This window comes from Abrus precatorius, unplaced genomic scaffold (genome assembly GCF_003935025.1).
Source record: "Abrus precatorius isolate BTA unplaced genomic scaffold, Abrus_2018 Scaffold7, whole genome shotgun sequence".
Lineage (NCBI taxonomy): Eukaryota > Viridiplantae > Streptophyta > Magnoliopsida > Fabales > Fabaceae > Abrus > Abrus precatorius.
This window is the reverse complement of record NW_020874417.1, coordinates 34,781,141-34,798,062: the sequence shown is the minus strand read 5'-3', so window position 1 is coordinate 34,798,062 and position 16,922 is coordinate 34,781,141. Positions and strand designations below refer to the sequence as shown.

Here is a 16,922-nt window from a genome sequence, read left to right as displayed (position 1 = left end):
TTTGGTGACGGAAATGGGAGAGCAATCATGTCATGTCTATATAGGCACTGGGGGAAGGGTATTTAATATTTGTTCATACTTTGATAATTTGGTAAAGGAAGGGATCTTAGAGAAGAAGCAATGTGACAAAACCGTGTTTTTTTTAATCTATAGTTAATGTCTTCGTAAAAACGCGTTTCTAATGTCGTGTCGGCATATGAAAATGACTCGTGTCTGTGAAACATAGATTTAGTAATGATTTGCTGTGGCGTCAGGTTCGTGCCACAAAGTTCGCCGAAATTGTCTTCAGATTAAATGCACGTAATGGGTTTAACGTGATTCTATATATATATATTGATATTATCCATTTCTACAATTGAAATTTGGAGTATAGTAAAAATAAATAAAAGTTATATTGAGTTGATCTTAGATCTTAATTTTAACTTTTATTATCTCTTCATTTTCTGTCTACTTAATTAGAGGGATGAAAAATACTTCATCGTACAATGATATTGCGGGATTTTAAGTGACAAAAACTCAAACTTCATAATTTTGTCAAACTTATCACTCTCAGATTTTAATTTAACTTTTATTCAATAAAATATGTATACGGGACTTCGTGTTTATAGAATTATTCGTACCAATTGATAACCTTCTTAGGAAAATAACACACAAGTTAAGAAAAAAAAATATTATCCTCAATTATATTGAATATAGGGTTTATCCTTCCTTGAGAATTAAAATATGTTAAATCAATGGAAGAAAAGATTCGGGTCATTAATATAATTTTCGTGAGCTTCATGTACGAATATATGGATGGTGTAAAATTAGATCATTGGTGTGAAGTGAGTGAATAATATTGCATTATTGCTTTATAAGAGAGAATATTCCAGTGATTAAATATCATAAAGTGTAGAAGTACAAAGAAAGAGGGATTAATGGGTTGGTTAATTAAAGTGATACATATTTATTTTTATATAAATAAGTAATTGGGTTTGAATTGTATGTATGAAAATTTGTTAAGAGTAGATATTTTTTTATTCAAAGATAATTAATAATTTTTATAAAAAATATTGAAAGTGTGGATAAAAGAGAGTTGAAAGAGAGGGCACAGAGGCAGGGTAGGCTTGACTTTTACTATAAAGAAAAATAAAAAAACGAGCACGGCGTTTGTTAATGTCAACTTTGAGCTTCAGGTACTCTGCATCTTATCTTTGTGTAATATATTAACATTTTGTTGATCATAGTGTGATGAACTTTCCAATTTCCAGAACAATGAGCATTAATGGCAAACATCAAATTCCAAAACGTTGGCCCAAGTAAGGGTGGACTCTTTCTCATTAAACAAGTGTTCGTGAACATGTCAGAATCTTCCTATTCAATGATTAATTAACATACGTAGCCTGCATAACATTTTTTTTTTCTTTTCAAGGTTGAACTACTCCATTTTTATCAGTATCATGGGGATGCATAATAATATGACCAGTACAATATTCTTTAATGCTTTTGTAACTGGAAGATAATAAATATCAGAGAACTTTGAAAGTGGTTTAGTAGCAACCCACTTAAAGCTACTAATTTAAGAATACAAATTTTAAAAAATTATTAATATATTTTATTGTAAATTTTAATGTCCCTCAACATAATTTTTTATTTATTAGTTTCTTAACCAATGCTTTAAAGATGTTGATTAATAAAGCCTTAGTTCAAAATCAAAATATTAATTAATAAGATTCCTTATTAAATTGTAATCCCTCAATATTAAACAAAAAAAAAAGGTTAGTCGCAGTCCTTAAGGCCTTTTCAATCCCTCTCTACCTGATTTCTCAACATTATTTGAATCTTAAAGCAGACGTTAAACACACACAGTTCGTTATTACCTGTTCCACAAAAGAAAATATAATATATAATAAGCAACACATGAATAATTCAAGGTTCAGGCGCCGAAATAGGACTTGTAACTTTTTTAAAACTTGTTTAATAAAGTTAATTTTAAAAAGACCAATTGAACTTCTTATTTATATATTGTTTACATTATAATTACAAATTTAATACACTTCAATAGTTTATATTTCTTGTTTTGCATTTGTTTGTAACTATGCAACACTTTTATTTGTTGGTCTATATGAAAACTTTCATGTGCTATAAGTTTTTAAATATAATTTCAAACAACGTTATCTTTTATCGCAAAAGACAAGGCTGAGCCTTAAAAAGAGTGATATATTTAAGGTTAGGTTTGTGTTAATATTTTATAAAATAGATTTGAGCTTATTTAGGTAAAGACTCGTATAAATAGTATACAAAGAAAGTCTTTTATACATGTCCTTTGGTATTAATTAGTGTTCATGATTATTAAATATTTTCTTTATTTCTTTTTTATTTGTAACACAAAAATTAAGAAATATAATTAATATTTTAAAATTCATAAAAGTGGTTACTGTATTTTTTATTATACCTTGTGTCTAAGATAATTGATTTCTTCCAAAACACGCATTAATTAATAAACCTGAAATCTTTCTAAAAAATTTAAAGTATTATAAAATTAAAGATTTGGTTAATTTCTGGTTGAGTTTAAACATTTATAAATATATTTTTTTTTATAAAAATATATATATTTATCATCTTGAAGTTATAAAATAAAAATATTTTTGATAAAAATTTATGATTATTAAATGCTTATAAATTTTTTCTAAATTTAAAGTCAGAGTGTTGACTTGGGATCAGAAATTACGTCAAATTGAAACATTAATGAGTTATCTCCTGCAAAATTAAAACGTGAAGAAGGAATTGTCAAAGTGAAAGCAACACAACAGACAGTGGTAGGCTGATAATTATTATAGCTACTGCTTTGTTGAAAATAAAAAGTAAAATTATAATCAGTATCTTAGTTAAAGAACTAAAAATAAAAACATTTTATTAAAAATATAGAAATACGCACGTTTTTATTGTTTAATATAAGTTTTAATAAAATATTTATTTATTTCTTAAATAATACTCTAACAACACTGATTCACAAGACTCTATGGACAATAATATCATACATGAATGCTCGTTTGTTTCTTGTCGGCATGAGCCGTTTTCTTGATTCATCGTAAAAATTTGAGAATAGTTTTTGCTAAAATTCAAGTCAACATTTGTCGTTGTTGCATATGTAGAGAGGTTAATTAAGGCAAGCAAAGGTGTTTAGTTTAACAATTCAACCGTAATTGTTTTTTTTAATCAAATTAAATTGGAAGATCAACCATTTTGCCAAATATAAACGTTCACCTTGTTTTTCATGCATTAGTTCTTACGGTTAAGTTTCATATTGATACATTTCTTGCAGTGAGTAATTGGAAAAATCGTTTCATTACATTACATCAATGATGTAATGAATTTTATATAATAATAATAATAATAATAATAATAAACTTGTATCATTTTTTTACGATACGTATTCGACTAAATTATATAAATTAATAAGATAAATAAAATTATTATTTTTTAAAATATAATATAATATATTAACTTTATCCATGTTTAATGTCATTGAATTTAAAATCATAATTTTTTTATTTTAATTAATTTTACTAATTTATTCACAATTCTCACCAGCTCTATTTGTTTATAGTAAATAAAAAAATTAATAAAGCTATAAAAAATCTTGTAATAAAAGCTACCAAAGCCTATGAAATATCACCTTATATAAAAGTCAAACACTATGATTATTTCTTATAGAATACATATATGAATTTTTTTAAAATAAAAAAATATACAGACTTCTACATACATTATAGTTTTTTTAAGAAGTACATGTGAAAAAATTGAAGAGAATGAATAATTTTGGATCAAAAGTAACTTGGACAAAGCACTTCAAATGTCTAAAGGACAAGATAAAAAGCTAAAAGTAGATTAGTGAGCAAAGTTAGATTAAAAGTGACTCTTAAAGATAATTAGAACATGAGCTCTTTATTGTTTTAAAGAGATCTTAAAGTTTAAAGAACTGTATGAATCTTTATCCGTATTTATTTTATTATTTTCATAATTTTTTATACACAATAAATTATATATATTAATTCCATTACATATGTTATATGAACACTATTTTTCTCATTAAGTAAATTTCAATCTCAAATCACTCATCCATAATAAACACAAAAACGTGTTCCTGATTTTTTATCCTATTATAAAATGTTTGTAATTTTATATACGCTGCTGCTTGAAACCAATATAAACATACCTTATAAAGAATAAATAAGAAAAAGAGATGTAGAGACTTAACAGGAAAATAATTTCGAAGAAGGATAAAAGAAGCAAAATGTTGGCGTGTGGGAATGATCGTAACGTTTATAAAAAGTGCAATTGGTATGACATTTTTTGCACAAAAGAAATGCAATTTTTAAATTGAGATATTATTTTAATTTTAAAAAGAACCACAAATCACGGTCGGCACACTAAAACACGTAACAGCAACTTCTAGACGTCACCCTTAATAAGTTTTGGTGTAATTATATTCTTACAATAAAATAATACAATAATTTATGAAAATATTTTTTATTATATTATTTAATTTATATAATATTTTTTTCTTCATTTAATATATTTCTCTATCTCTCAATATGTAAATGTGTGCTTTATTTTGTAGTAAGAAGTATCAAACATTCGTCTATAATATTGAAGCTAGGTTGCATTGAAATTTGCATATGTTACATAGGATTATCTAACATGAACGTAAATTCAAATACACAATGAATAAATTTAAAGTTAATCTAACCCCACCTTAAATTTGGAGAGGCAAAACATGAACTTGATTCCTGAGGAACATGGACTGGTTCAACTTTATGGTCGTGCCTATTGAGCTTAGCTACATAGGCTTATAGTTTTAATTTGTTGTCATGAGAATCGAATTTTGAAGAAGAAATAAAGATGGATTCACAAAGATGTATACAATTACAGCCATGCATGACTGCATGTTGTTCACAAGTCTAGAAAGATTGACCTTCTCTACAAACATGAAGCAAACGGCACGAAAGAATGGGTTAGGGCTTAATATTTCTTCGTGGGAAACTCAATCATCTAGAATAAAAATGTACTATCTATGTTGACATGTTTGGAGTGTTACCATAATTTGTAATTACTAATTTTTATGGAATTTTTTTTTCTCTAACTTTACAGTTCTTGATAATGACAAATAAGACATTGATTAAGTTAAAAAACATAATGATACGTTCCTCTCTCTCTCTCTCTCTCTCTCTCTTATATATATATAAAACACAATTTTTAATAATAAAGAAAAGTTATTGATCCCTTACAAGACCCTTTTTAAGTAATAGCCATTATCGAAAAGTTACGTTTTAAAATTTTAATTTATCAGCTTGTTATATTTATACTAATAATTTATTTTTTATTAAATTGAAATTACACCTGCCAAAACTATTGATCCTTTAACATTTTGTATTTGTTAATAAAATGGAATTTTCTCATAATATGAAGAATATATTAATTTGAAAAATTCATCAAACAATGTTTTTTCTTCTCCTCATGCTATGAATGTATACGTCATCCTGTTGAATTAATAGGTAATTGATTCTGAAAAACCCAATTTTCCCACTAAAGTTATCGTAGCGATGATACCCTTTAATTTATTTGTATATATAAACCTGACTTTTTATTTTTTAAAAATAATTCAAGAGTTATTTTCTTTGTTATTGAGCTGTATGATTGTTCTGACATCGAATATTTAAAATTAAATTGTATTAATAATTTTTAGATAAACTAAAATTCAAGATTGTTATAATTCTCTTTAATTTAGATTTAATCTAAAATTTGATACATTATATCAATAGAAATTACGTATCTTGAATAAAAGGGAATTTATTCAAAAATGAACAAAAAAAAATAAAAATAAAACGGAAAGACGATTATGTTGAACGTGTTTTAACTCTTTTTTTTTTCCAGACCCATCTGTTTCCTGTCGTGGTGACTTCTTGGTCGTAAAGTGGGCTCTAGTATCAAATTTGGAAAATTAAGTTACTTTCAATTGCAAATAATGCTATTTAAGCTCTTAATTTTACTGCATAACATGCAAAGAATTTGTTAGTTTTACACTTCATTTATATACATCAAAGTATGAACAATATTTGTTACAGGAATCCATATTGCACCTTTTTGACGTAATGTTGTAAAGTCAATTTGGAATTTCCTATGTGACCTTGGGGTCGTTTCGAATTGATTTCAGATTGGTGCAAATAAAAGCTGGCCTTGAGATATACTATATGATTTCTTTAGCCAATTGAATTAGATGAAACACAAGTAGTGACATTGACGTTGAGATGCTTAGCATAAGCAGAGCCAACATACCCACTACAAAGCAAGGCCTAGTGTTCATCAACAATCTTTGCAACAATCCAACTACTTCATATACATCCGAATCATAATTCTCAAAATACTCTTTCTCCCATTCAGTCCAATCCGAAGGAGCTTTACTCTTCATTTCCACCATCTCAATCTCACGGATTCGCATTCTAAGAATGATCATATTCTCATCCACCAACTTGCCATCATAACGGTGCCCATATGAGTCTCTTTTTGATGCATAGATGAAACTCCTACGACTACTAGTGGTGGTGGTATTAGTGAGGAGCATGTGTGAAATAAATGGTGCCCTCTTTTTGATGCCTGAAGGAGGGGATGATATAAGCATAAGTGAGGATGGAGAGGTTGCTTGCATTTTCTTGGACCTCAAAGTGATGAACAATAACTAGTTGTGTGATTGAAATGTATCGTTGAATGTTTTGGTGTGCATATTATAATATATATATATATAGTAGATGGATGTGCGTGTATTGTTGTTGCAGGTTATGGAAATTAAAGGACGGTGGAGTGAAAGTTGGGGCGTAAGATAAAGTTAGATTCCAAGAAGGAGAGATTGCGGATTACGGCACACCATATGATTGGAAATGGGAATTGGAGGTGGCGTGTCGATTTCTTTGAATGTTTCTTACGCCAAAGAACCTTCTCCCTCACACCACACCATGTTGGATTTGTTTCGTGTACAATTGCTTCATATTATCGCCGTAATAATATGTTGGAATCTAGAAGCATTCTTGGTCCTTTTACATTTATTTTTATTCTTTTTTTATTTTTGTCATGTCACTTACCATACTTTTTACAATTTTTTTCACTTTCTTCGTATCTCTTTCTCGTACCCATCTCACACGCCATCAAAATATTGTTAGAGAAACATTATGGAAGACAATTTAACTTTTAAATCAAATAAAAACAGTAAATCATATGATTAGCACTGACAAGACAAGGCCGCAAAGGTTACGCTACAATTAAAAAAATATTTAAATGCCGAAGCATCAAAATACGTGATTTAATAGTTTTTAAATGACGAAAAAGAATGCAATGTCCTTCACACCAAAAAGATTGTACCCTTCACTCTCCTCACCTCCACTTCACTCTATTAAAATAACTATTCTCCCCACAATTTCTCCGAACTTATAAATTAAACGGGAAATTTTAAAATTTTAATAAAATTTCCCTCCTTTTTCTTTCCCTTCATTCTGGTCCAACCGAATACTATGTTTGGATTGGTATATAAACCTGCGTCTTGCGTGAGAAGACACAATCCATTAGGACTACGTTATTCACTACTAAAACTTGGTAAAAAGGAAACCTGTGACCTACCTCAATTTTCCAAAATTGTGGATCATAGTAGTCACAATCAAGAAAAAACCATCCGATGGATGATCTCCACATATTCTGTGATCATTGAATGAAAAAAGAAGCTATAATAAAAATGAACCAAGATGATACGGCCAATCAGCCACCATCACTGTTTATTATTACAACTAACCACCTGTGATTCGACCAAAAAACTAACTAGTAAGCATAAGCTGATGTTTTGGTTGTGCAATTATCACATCGTGATTGAAGTCCTGTTCTATAGAAACGGCTAACTGTCTCAGTATTTGCTGGTCACCCTTTCGCAAAGTATCTCTTTACCTAGTACCTGTATTAGATAAATCAATAAATAGATGAATATCTGACAAGAACAGCAGTAGGCCCAGCTGATTACAAACCTTCTAGGACAAAAGGGCCAACAAGATCTACTTCATCTGACTCAAGGGATTGGTTGGAACCAACTTGGTTGACCAGTGGAGCTTTAAGTGTCTGATCAACTTGTTCAGAATTCAACTCCTCAAGTTTTAAATGCGGTTTGTTGAGGTCAATAGGGCTTTCAAGTTGCTGGTATTTGGGCTTGTTTTTCTCAAGGAGAAGGTAGGTGGTGCAATACCAAAATAGCAGTATTCTATTTTGTGCTATCACAGTATCCCTAATCCTACTTCTTCCAAAGGAAATACGCTCTAGTGCCTGTGAAAGACGGAAGGGAATAAGTAAGTGAACTGGATCAGCATTCAAGAAAGTACATAAAATTACTGCTTTTGTCCATATAGTCGGACAATGGAAAAGCATATAGGTATTTTGTGTAACTCAGTGATAATACCTCTTCTAGAAAAAAAGAAATGATTGAATGAGGGGATTATAAGTCCAGGTTAATATTCTAAATTTAGCATTTATATGATGGAGGGAGACCAAAAGCATTACTACTCAAGCAACAACAATATTTCAATGATATTATAACATGCAACTTGATTAAAAACTGATGGTGATTTGTCTAATCTCTTAGGCCAGCTTTTAGGGCTACGATTTTGTTTCCTCTCTTGCTTATACACCTCAGTCAAACCCAAAAGAACCATGTTTTCCAGCTTGGTTTTTTTACCTTTTCTTTAAATACTTGATAACTTTTCTCTTTAGATTTGGAGTACATCGGTTATAATGTCATTTTTTATTCAATTCTATCAAATGTTATCTTAACTCCAAATGAAAGTAAGAGATTCTTGGCTCTACCCTCACCTGTTCTCCAGTTTGAACATCAAATGAATGCTGATGGTCAAATTGAAGACCACTAAATTCATTGATGCAGAGTCCCTGGAAGGCCCTGAAAGTGTGCATAAATCAATTTGGTATTCATCAGTATCAGAGCAGGAAAAACCAATAGTAAACTTTGCAAGGATATTTAGCTCAATGAAGTTCAGTTTCCTAGTACTAGCTATATATTTGAACTTAACTCCTCTTGCTCACTCACAAATCAGAATTGTGTTTACCATCTAATCAGAGAAACATTGGGAATCCAGCGGAAGATGATTGGGGTATTCTCTGGATTGACATAGTAACCTCCAAATACGATAAAAACTGTCATCAGAGAGGGGCCTACTGCCATTGCTGCTTCAGTGGTTGGAACCATAGCACCAACAGTAAGACCCATAGCAGATGCAGCAAAAGATTCCATAGTGACAATGCCACAGAATTTTCCAAATCTAGAATGTCAAATTAATAAGTCATCATATATGAAATGGAAAGAATTAATTGGAATAAAGCTGGCCAAGAGAAAAAAGAAAAATATATATTTTTTCAACAGAACATTCATTCATCACCTATTTATGTATATACCCCCATGGCCTTTGAGATTGACCCCTATAAATAATCCTCGGAAATGAAACAACGGCAATAACGGATTGTAAAGGACTACTTAGAAAATTATACACATTTCTTTGCCTTCCTCAATCATATAAAGCATTAGAGAAAAAGTCAATCTGCTACCCAAAAAATAGCAAAATAAAATGAAAGAAAATTGCAAATTTATTCAAAACTGTAGCTCATATAGGCCCAGATAAGAAATTGACCTTTGCAAAGTAGGATGAAGACGTGCCATTGGATACAAAACAGAACCAAACACTAATGGAAATGCCGCTCCGATGGGAATCTCAGCCAACAACTTTGATAACAAATAGGGACCCAAGGAATAGGAGCCTTTAGCACGTTCTCTATCAACAATTGCTCGTTCCTTTGGAAACACGCCAACAGTCTTTGTGAGAGCAGCCATAGCTGTGTTTATTGCAGTAACCTGGATGGCCACCATGTAATTAAGGAAAGTAAACTTAGCCAAGTGAAACTGTCATTTTCTGTAACATAGCAATATTTGGGTTTAAAGCATTTCAAAGCAATTGTCAAGATAATTACAATAAAAGATGGAACTCAAGTAGTCAAGTGCACTAGATTTTGGATAACACTATCCCTACACAATTAATTGGTGGTCCCCATAATATTTATAGTTTTACTTTTAGGTCAATAAGCAAAAACTTCACTATTAATTCAGAAGTTTGACCTCACAAAATCAACTAAACTAATAAGCCAAATAAATAAAATAGGTGATGAATGAGCACTTTATAGAGAAATCTCAAATTAGATACTTTCCATTTTCTCCTTGGAACTTATTTTTCTTCGTCTTGAATAAATAAATAAATAAACAATCTTGAAATTCTTTTACCAGTACAATCTTCATGTTATGTTCAATTATTTTCTGTTTAACAAATTGAAACTAATAATGAATTCCAAGAAAATCTCCTCACAAAACTTGTGCAGATGTATGCGGTTTATTCACATGTGAAGTACATACAAAACACAGATACATGCTTGGAGAAAGGTGCGTACAAGGATTAATAGTCAAAGGACATGTAAACAGAGCTAGTTATCTAAAGTCAACTTTTATAATATTAGCTCATATAAAGACCATTCTAATATGCATAATAAATTCCACAAAAGCCAACAGTGTTCAGAGTTTAAATGTAGACAAGATCTCTAACCATAGTGTTAGGAGTTAAGACAGAAGGGTTTTTTCTTGGAAGAATAAAGGGAAAACAAACAAAATAGTATTGACGGTTAGAGTAGTTAGTCAGTCAGAGGGAAGATAATTAGATAAATAAAAAGGAAAATGTAATTCAGTTTTATTAGTTTTGGAGAAGAGAATTAGCCCAGTTGTGAAAGGGGTAACCCTTTGTGAAGGGGAAACCACCAGAAGGAGAATTCCTCCTTTGTTCTTTCTTGGAAATTCAGTTACCAACAACAGACGCATTCTTTCCTGTCTCAACTTCTCTCATTCTAAGTTACACCTCTTAAACATCATATTTTGCTTATGGGTTCCTATCACATGGTAGAATTAAAATTGAATCATAAGAACATTTCAAAGTTGTTCTGCAATGTATGTCAGAAGCAAGTCAATATGAAAACAAGCATACAGGAATCAGGAAGACCACAAACCTGAAGCAATCCCATTCTGTCTTGTATTGAAGTCTGAGATTTTCCCATTCTCCAAAAAACTGACCCAAAGATAATCGCTGATGCAATTGACATCCTTGCCCGAACTTTGTTTGTTGGAGCATCACGGGAAGCCTAGTCAGCCAGACAAACATGAATCCAATGAATGAGAAAAAGTTTGATTCTCCTTATACTATGTCTAAGAAATAAATTATCCTTCATTATCTTCCTAAACTATATCTAATCTCTAGGGATCAGGACAAGATAAAGAATTTAAGAGAACTGGTGACATTCATAGAAGCTGTAAGATGGAGAAAATAAATAATTTAACCGCATAACATACAAGATGTGAAAACAATAAATAATTAAACAGTAATGCCACTTTTGTTAGTATATCTTCTCAAATGACTTAAGCATGCATCATAAGTCGTTCCTTAAGAGACATCAAATTTGTTTGTGGGCAAGCCAGAAAATTTTATACAGGTCCTATCATGCAATTTATCCAGATCCTGCCATCCTATGAAAGTTGACAGAGTGACAGACAACAAAATAAAAAGGCAGACCTGCATCCATGCCCTTCTAAGAAGCAACTGAAACTGCTTCCACCAACCCCCTGACTTCTTTGCTACAGTCCTCTTGCTAATTTTCTTTCTACTTTTTGAGAAATCATCTATAGTAATTGGAGTTGCATATATTACAGTTGATACTCTTTGTGAGAATGACTCAACAAGACCATCGATCCTTTTTTGAGAGGAACAGACACTATCAGCAGAACTGTAGTCCACGGATATAAGATCAGCCAAAAATTCAGCAGGATTTACATGATCTGGACAGGGGTACCTGTTACACAAGCAATCATCAACCAATTGTGTGGAACAAACAATAAAAAAGTCAAAGAAAAAATTTTAAATTACACAAAATTACCATTTCAGTGCACTATTTCTTACTTCCATTCAGATATTAACAACAAATGGTATAAAGAAAGGGACTATGCTTTTGGATTGAATGAATGAAAAAATAGGGTTCATTTAACTAATTAACTCATATAATTAGACAATGGAGAAAAGTCAACAGACTATTGCAAAATATAATTTTGACTTAAAACTCAAATAATTTTGATTAACTAGATTTCTAAAATTTAGTTTTTCACCAAGCTCAATGGCATCATGATCCATGTAGTCGACCTCACATAGTGATAAGGTTTGGTTATTGTTGTAATATCTCAACTTGAAGGCAAAACAAAAATATCTACCAAATGCATAAAAACTGGAAATTAGGCAAATATTAAGGTTCATACATGATGAAAGGATTTACCTCTTAGAGAATTAGAAATATATCTATTTCAATTATGCTCATTAGGATTCAATTCATACACTACCTAACATCATGGCTTTGCAAGAAAAAACCCTTAGATGTGTAAAGAACCTCATTCACAATGCAGACTGCCTTTAAAAGTAATTAAGTAGGATAACAATAGATGCAAGGTGTATCTCCAAGAATATAACTTATCACAGCATTGCTACCAATATCAATCAAAGACTTGATTAAATGATAAGTTAAATATAATTGTCAGATTTGAAATTCTGACAAGCTTCCTAATTTGGATTTCCTGGTTTTTCTAGAATAATAGGTCATTCAATAGTGTATGAAGTTAACCTAGCCACAATTTCTTAAATTAGCCACAATTTCTCAAATAATATAAAACTTGAGAGAAAGTGTGAAGACTGTATAATAGCATAATATAATAAGTTCCAGATGATGACCCAAATTTTGAGAAGTATTCCAATGGTTCATCACGAGCAGGACCAGCATAAACAAGAGAACCCTCTGTTAGCAAGATGATGTCGTCAAATTTACTATACACTGAACCTCTTGGCTGATGTATAGAGCAAATTACAGTATGACCATCTTGTGCAAGTTGTTGGAGAGTTTCCATGACTTTCTCAGCCTGGAAGGCATCAAGTCCTGAAAGAACAGAAAGTAACTTCATGACAAAATGAGTGTACAGATTGACAGCATTTGACAGCAGCTTCTGGCAGGGAAGAGTCATCTATACATTATTACATTAAAGATTTAAAGAATGAAAACAGGGGTTTTGCACTAAAAAAACACTGAAAGTGAAAAGAAGTGCAATCTGTGCACATTATTATGCTATATGTTTTATGGGCAAAAGTGCAAGAACCCTCTCTTAAGTCTAGGCTAGTGTTAGAAAAACCACTTGTTACTCAAACTTCCTATACTTATCAAATGGTGTAAAGTAGGCATAAAGTAATCCATTATTCAGGTATGAAATCCTTTGTATGGTGTCAACATACACAGTTTTCTGATTAATGGTTCTAAGATAGGAAACTGTTGTGTTAAACAACTCAGTGAATAGATGGAATTTATCAGCAAAATGATGTGATCAACCAAGATTACCTCTCTAAAATTGTAGATACTCAGGTCATAAATAAAAAGTGATATCAGTCAAAAGATACATTCAGGGTGGATGAAATGGAGGAATGCTTCAGGGGTGATAAACGATAGAAAAGTACCATTCAAGCCAAAGGAAACGTTCTATAAGACCTACAATGCTGTCTTAGACCGAGTGTAAGGCAGCAAAGAGCCAACTAGAAAGGAAACTTAATGTTGCAGAGATAAGATGTTACTGTTAAGCTCACCAAACACGAATATAACAATAATGGTTAAGAGCAGAAAAAAAAAAAATCAGAAATGGAGTAATCATGTATATGAGATGTATGATATATGAAAGAAGGTATAAAAGTACCACTCTCTCAGTTCACAGACCCAGAGCCTCCCTCTCTAGGCACAAACAGCCTCCCTAATCATTTTCTTCCATAACAAACTTCTCTCTCCTCCTTTCCTATATAACTGACTCCCCCTTAAACGGGTGCTCCCTTTCCCTTCCTAGTGTACACATGCCAAATTTTGAGCCTTTCCACTTGACTCACTAATGGGCCCATATCAGTCACCCTAACAGCAAGGGTGGATAAGTAGTTATACAAGATAAAATAGCATTAGAAATACAACCTTCAGAGGAAAAGTTAGGGTAGCCTCTGTTGTAGAAAAAATTGAGATTTCTTCTTAGATGGTTTGGGCATGTGTGCAGAAGACTGTAGAAAGACCAATAAGGAGGGTTGACTTGACCCAGTGGAAGATATTCTAATGGTTAGAAGTAAAGGAAAACCCAGAAACACTATAAAAGCATCAAGAGAGATTTAGAGGGAAACGGTCTATCTTTACACTTATACATGACAAATTTATAATGATGTATAATCCATGCAGCTGCTGCAATTAGTAAGAAAGTTTAGTTGTTGCTGTATTCAGATCATCATATACATATATCCCCCAAACCAAGATAATTTCACTACCATGAAGTCAGAATGTCAGGTTAAACCATGACAATAGAAATCCTTATTGAGCAGATTTAAAGATGTCAAAGTGAATACTCATTACTGAACAAGCAGCAAGTTATACAGCAAAACACTACTAACTTCTTTTTTATTGAGAAACAACCCAATAGTTTCAGCAGCCCTAAAGTGATTGGCAGATATGGCTTGGACAAAAGTGTACTTGATTGGAGGGGAAGACAAATGAGTTAGTTTAGACAGTTAGAAACATAGAAAAAATAGTAAATTAAGCTAATTTCTTAGATAAATGAAAAGACAGAAGTAAGAGTAGGGGGATCATTCAAGGAATTGTATTTGAGAGAACCGAGCAAATGCTCAATTGTGAAGGGGAAACCCTTAGGAGAAGAGATTTTCCTTCTTGTTCATATCTTAGTTGAGCAATAAAATCATTCTTTTCTCTTTTCCATTCTCATCATCAATTCATAATAGATGATAACAATGATAGTATTCTGAAATTGAAACTCTTTTACCACGAGCATCAAAGTGGTAAATGGTCAGATGATAGATCAGAATGCATATGAAACTAAAAGTACATATTGAAATTCCTTACTGACTAATTCTTAAATTTTAGTTTTAAGCATGCACACAAGGAATACACTTTGTGCATGCAATATTATATTTTTACTTAATTAGCCATACACCTACTCCATATTGTATGCAAAGTTTAAATTCTACAAGCACAAGCACAAACACATGCTTACCTGTCGTGGGTTCATCAGCAAATATAACAGATGGGCTTGCAAGCAGTTCACATGCCAACGCTAAGCGTTTCTTTTCACCACCACTAATTCCACGAACTTTTGAATCACCAACATTGGTGTCAGCACAACTAACCTTTAGAAAAAGAAAAAAAAAGGCATACAGATACCAAAGGGAGTAATATCAGTAACATAGGACTATCCAACAAGAGTATCACATTTTCAATCATAAATTTGAAAGAGGAAAGCTGAAATAATTACATAAGATACACCAGTAACTTCTAATGGTGATTCTTATTTTGAAACATGTGACAATAAAGGGCAAGCATCTAAAATGGATGAATCAAAATTCAGTTTTCAAAGAAGATATACAGGTTTGTTGAAAAAAAAACTACTCAAAACTGTTCCTATATTCCAATATACTCCCAGTAACTACTTCATCACCAACACAAGTTACAGGATATGAGGGAATCTCACCAAGCCTAGTTTGAAAAGAAGATTGTTCACGAATTCATCTCTCTCTTCAGCAGAAGATATACTGGGAAGCTGGAGTTCTGTAGCTAGAGACAATGTTTCCCGCACAGTGAGCTGTGAGAAAAAGAGATCCTCCTGTCTCACATAAGCAAACCTACAGCAATAAATAACGGCATTATTATCTCCTTAGCAGCTTAAAAGAGAGGACAAAACTTAGGTGTAATATTGTAAGTGCTTTTTCTGCTATTCTTCAATCAAAATTAGAGTTTTACATCGATAACTAGCATAACAAAGGTCGATGCAAGTTACCAATATGAAACTTCAATCTTGATTGAAAAAAAGTACCTAAAACGTTGCACCTAAATTTTGTTCAGAAAGAAACATAAAAAATGTACGGTAAACACACTAACAAACAAGCATACTTGTAAGCGTTCTTAGAACTAGACTTTCCATTGAACTCCAAAATGCCACTTAAATGCAACCGAGGAGATGCTTGCAACTGACCCGCAAGAACGTTAAGCAATGTTGTCTTCCCCGAACCTGAAGGCCCCATTATGGCTAATAATCTCCCAGGCTTTGCTTCTCCACTCACATTTTTAAGCAAAAATCTCACCTGTAAGTTTAACATCAACTCCCCATTATCACCAAAACAAAGCAAAAAAAATATCTATAAAGGCAAAAAAAACTATCAGTCTAGCACAAAAATGTGCAGGTAACGAAAACTAACAGGTTATCTTAATTATGATAAATATCCAAAGATAATACTCGATTTTTTCCCTCCCCCTCGCGAATATTCGTAGCAACCAAACAGGAACTCAGCATTCACGAAGAAGAATATAATAGGAACTCACGGACTTGGAGGATTTATCGGAAAGGGAGCAATTGATGCTATTCCAGCGAATTGTGACCGGCGTGACCTTTCCGGAGGACGGAGCTTCGCCGTTGCGAGAATCGTTGTCCGGCATGTCATCATCGTCGTTATCCGGAGAGAGGGCGGGGCCGGGAGCGGAGAAGACGCGGACGATGAAGGAGACGGCGACAGCAATGACGACCTGGCCGAGGCCACTGCCGCCGAAGCCGACGACCATTTGGCGCACCTTTTTCCCGCCAAAACCCGCCATTATCGTCTCTTCTCTTCGGTGCGAAGTGTGCACTGGGAACTGTGAGTGTAAAGAGTGCCCCCGGAACAAAGAACTTAACGAGTAAAATATCGTGAAGG

General features: G+C 32.3%; 2 protein-coding genes across 7 annotated transcripts; both read right to left on the bottom strand.

Annotated features, from left to right (window-relative positions):
- Positions 1-6,229: 6,229 nt before the first annotated feature.
- On the bottom strand, positions 6,230-6,749 carry LOC113873354. Its single transcript, XM_027511450.1, has one exon. It carries the CDS (start codon positions 6,686-6,688, stop codon positions 6,230-6,232), a length of 459 nt encoding a protein of 152 aa, XP_027367251.1. The 5' UTR covers positions 6,689-6,749.
- A 357-nt stretch (positions 6,750-7,106) lies between these two features.
- LOC113873351 (ABC transporter G family member 7) lies at positions 7,107-16,886 on the bottom strand. Of its 6 annotated transcripts, XR_003505942.1 has the most exons (13): positions 16,555-16,886; positions 16,126-16,316; positions 15,707-15,857; positions 15,233-15,365; positions 12,885-13,086; positions 11,685-11,961; positions 11,125-11,256; positions 9,711-9,931; positions 9,462-9,620; positions 9,132-9,344; positions 8,881-8,965; positions 8,046-8,337; positions 7,275-7,975 (listed from the first exon to the last, which is right to left on the bottom strand). XR_003505942.1 is itself a non-coding variant. In XM_027511444.1 (12 exons), the coding sequence occupies exons 1-12, from the start codon at positions 16,822-16,824 to the stop codon at positions 7,965-7,967; spliced, it is 2,178 nt and encodes a 725-aa protein (XP_027367245.1). In that variant the 5' UTR covers positions 16,825-16,886; the 3' UTR covers positions 7,107-7,964. The 6 variants fall into 6 exon arrangements, 3 of the variants coding, with proteins under 3 accessions (XP_027367245.1, XP_027367247.1, XP_027367246.1); XM_027511444.1 differs by lacking the exon at positions 9,462-9,620 and having other exon boundaries at positions 7,107-7,975; XR_003505940.1 differs by lacking the exon at positions 9,462-9,620 and having other exon boundaries at positions 7,625-7,975; positions 8,881-8,955.
- Between the last annotated feature and the right edge of the window lie 36 nt (positions 16,887-16,922).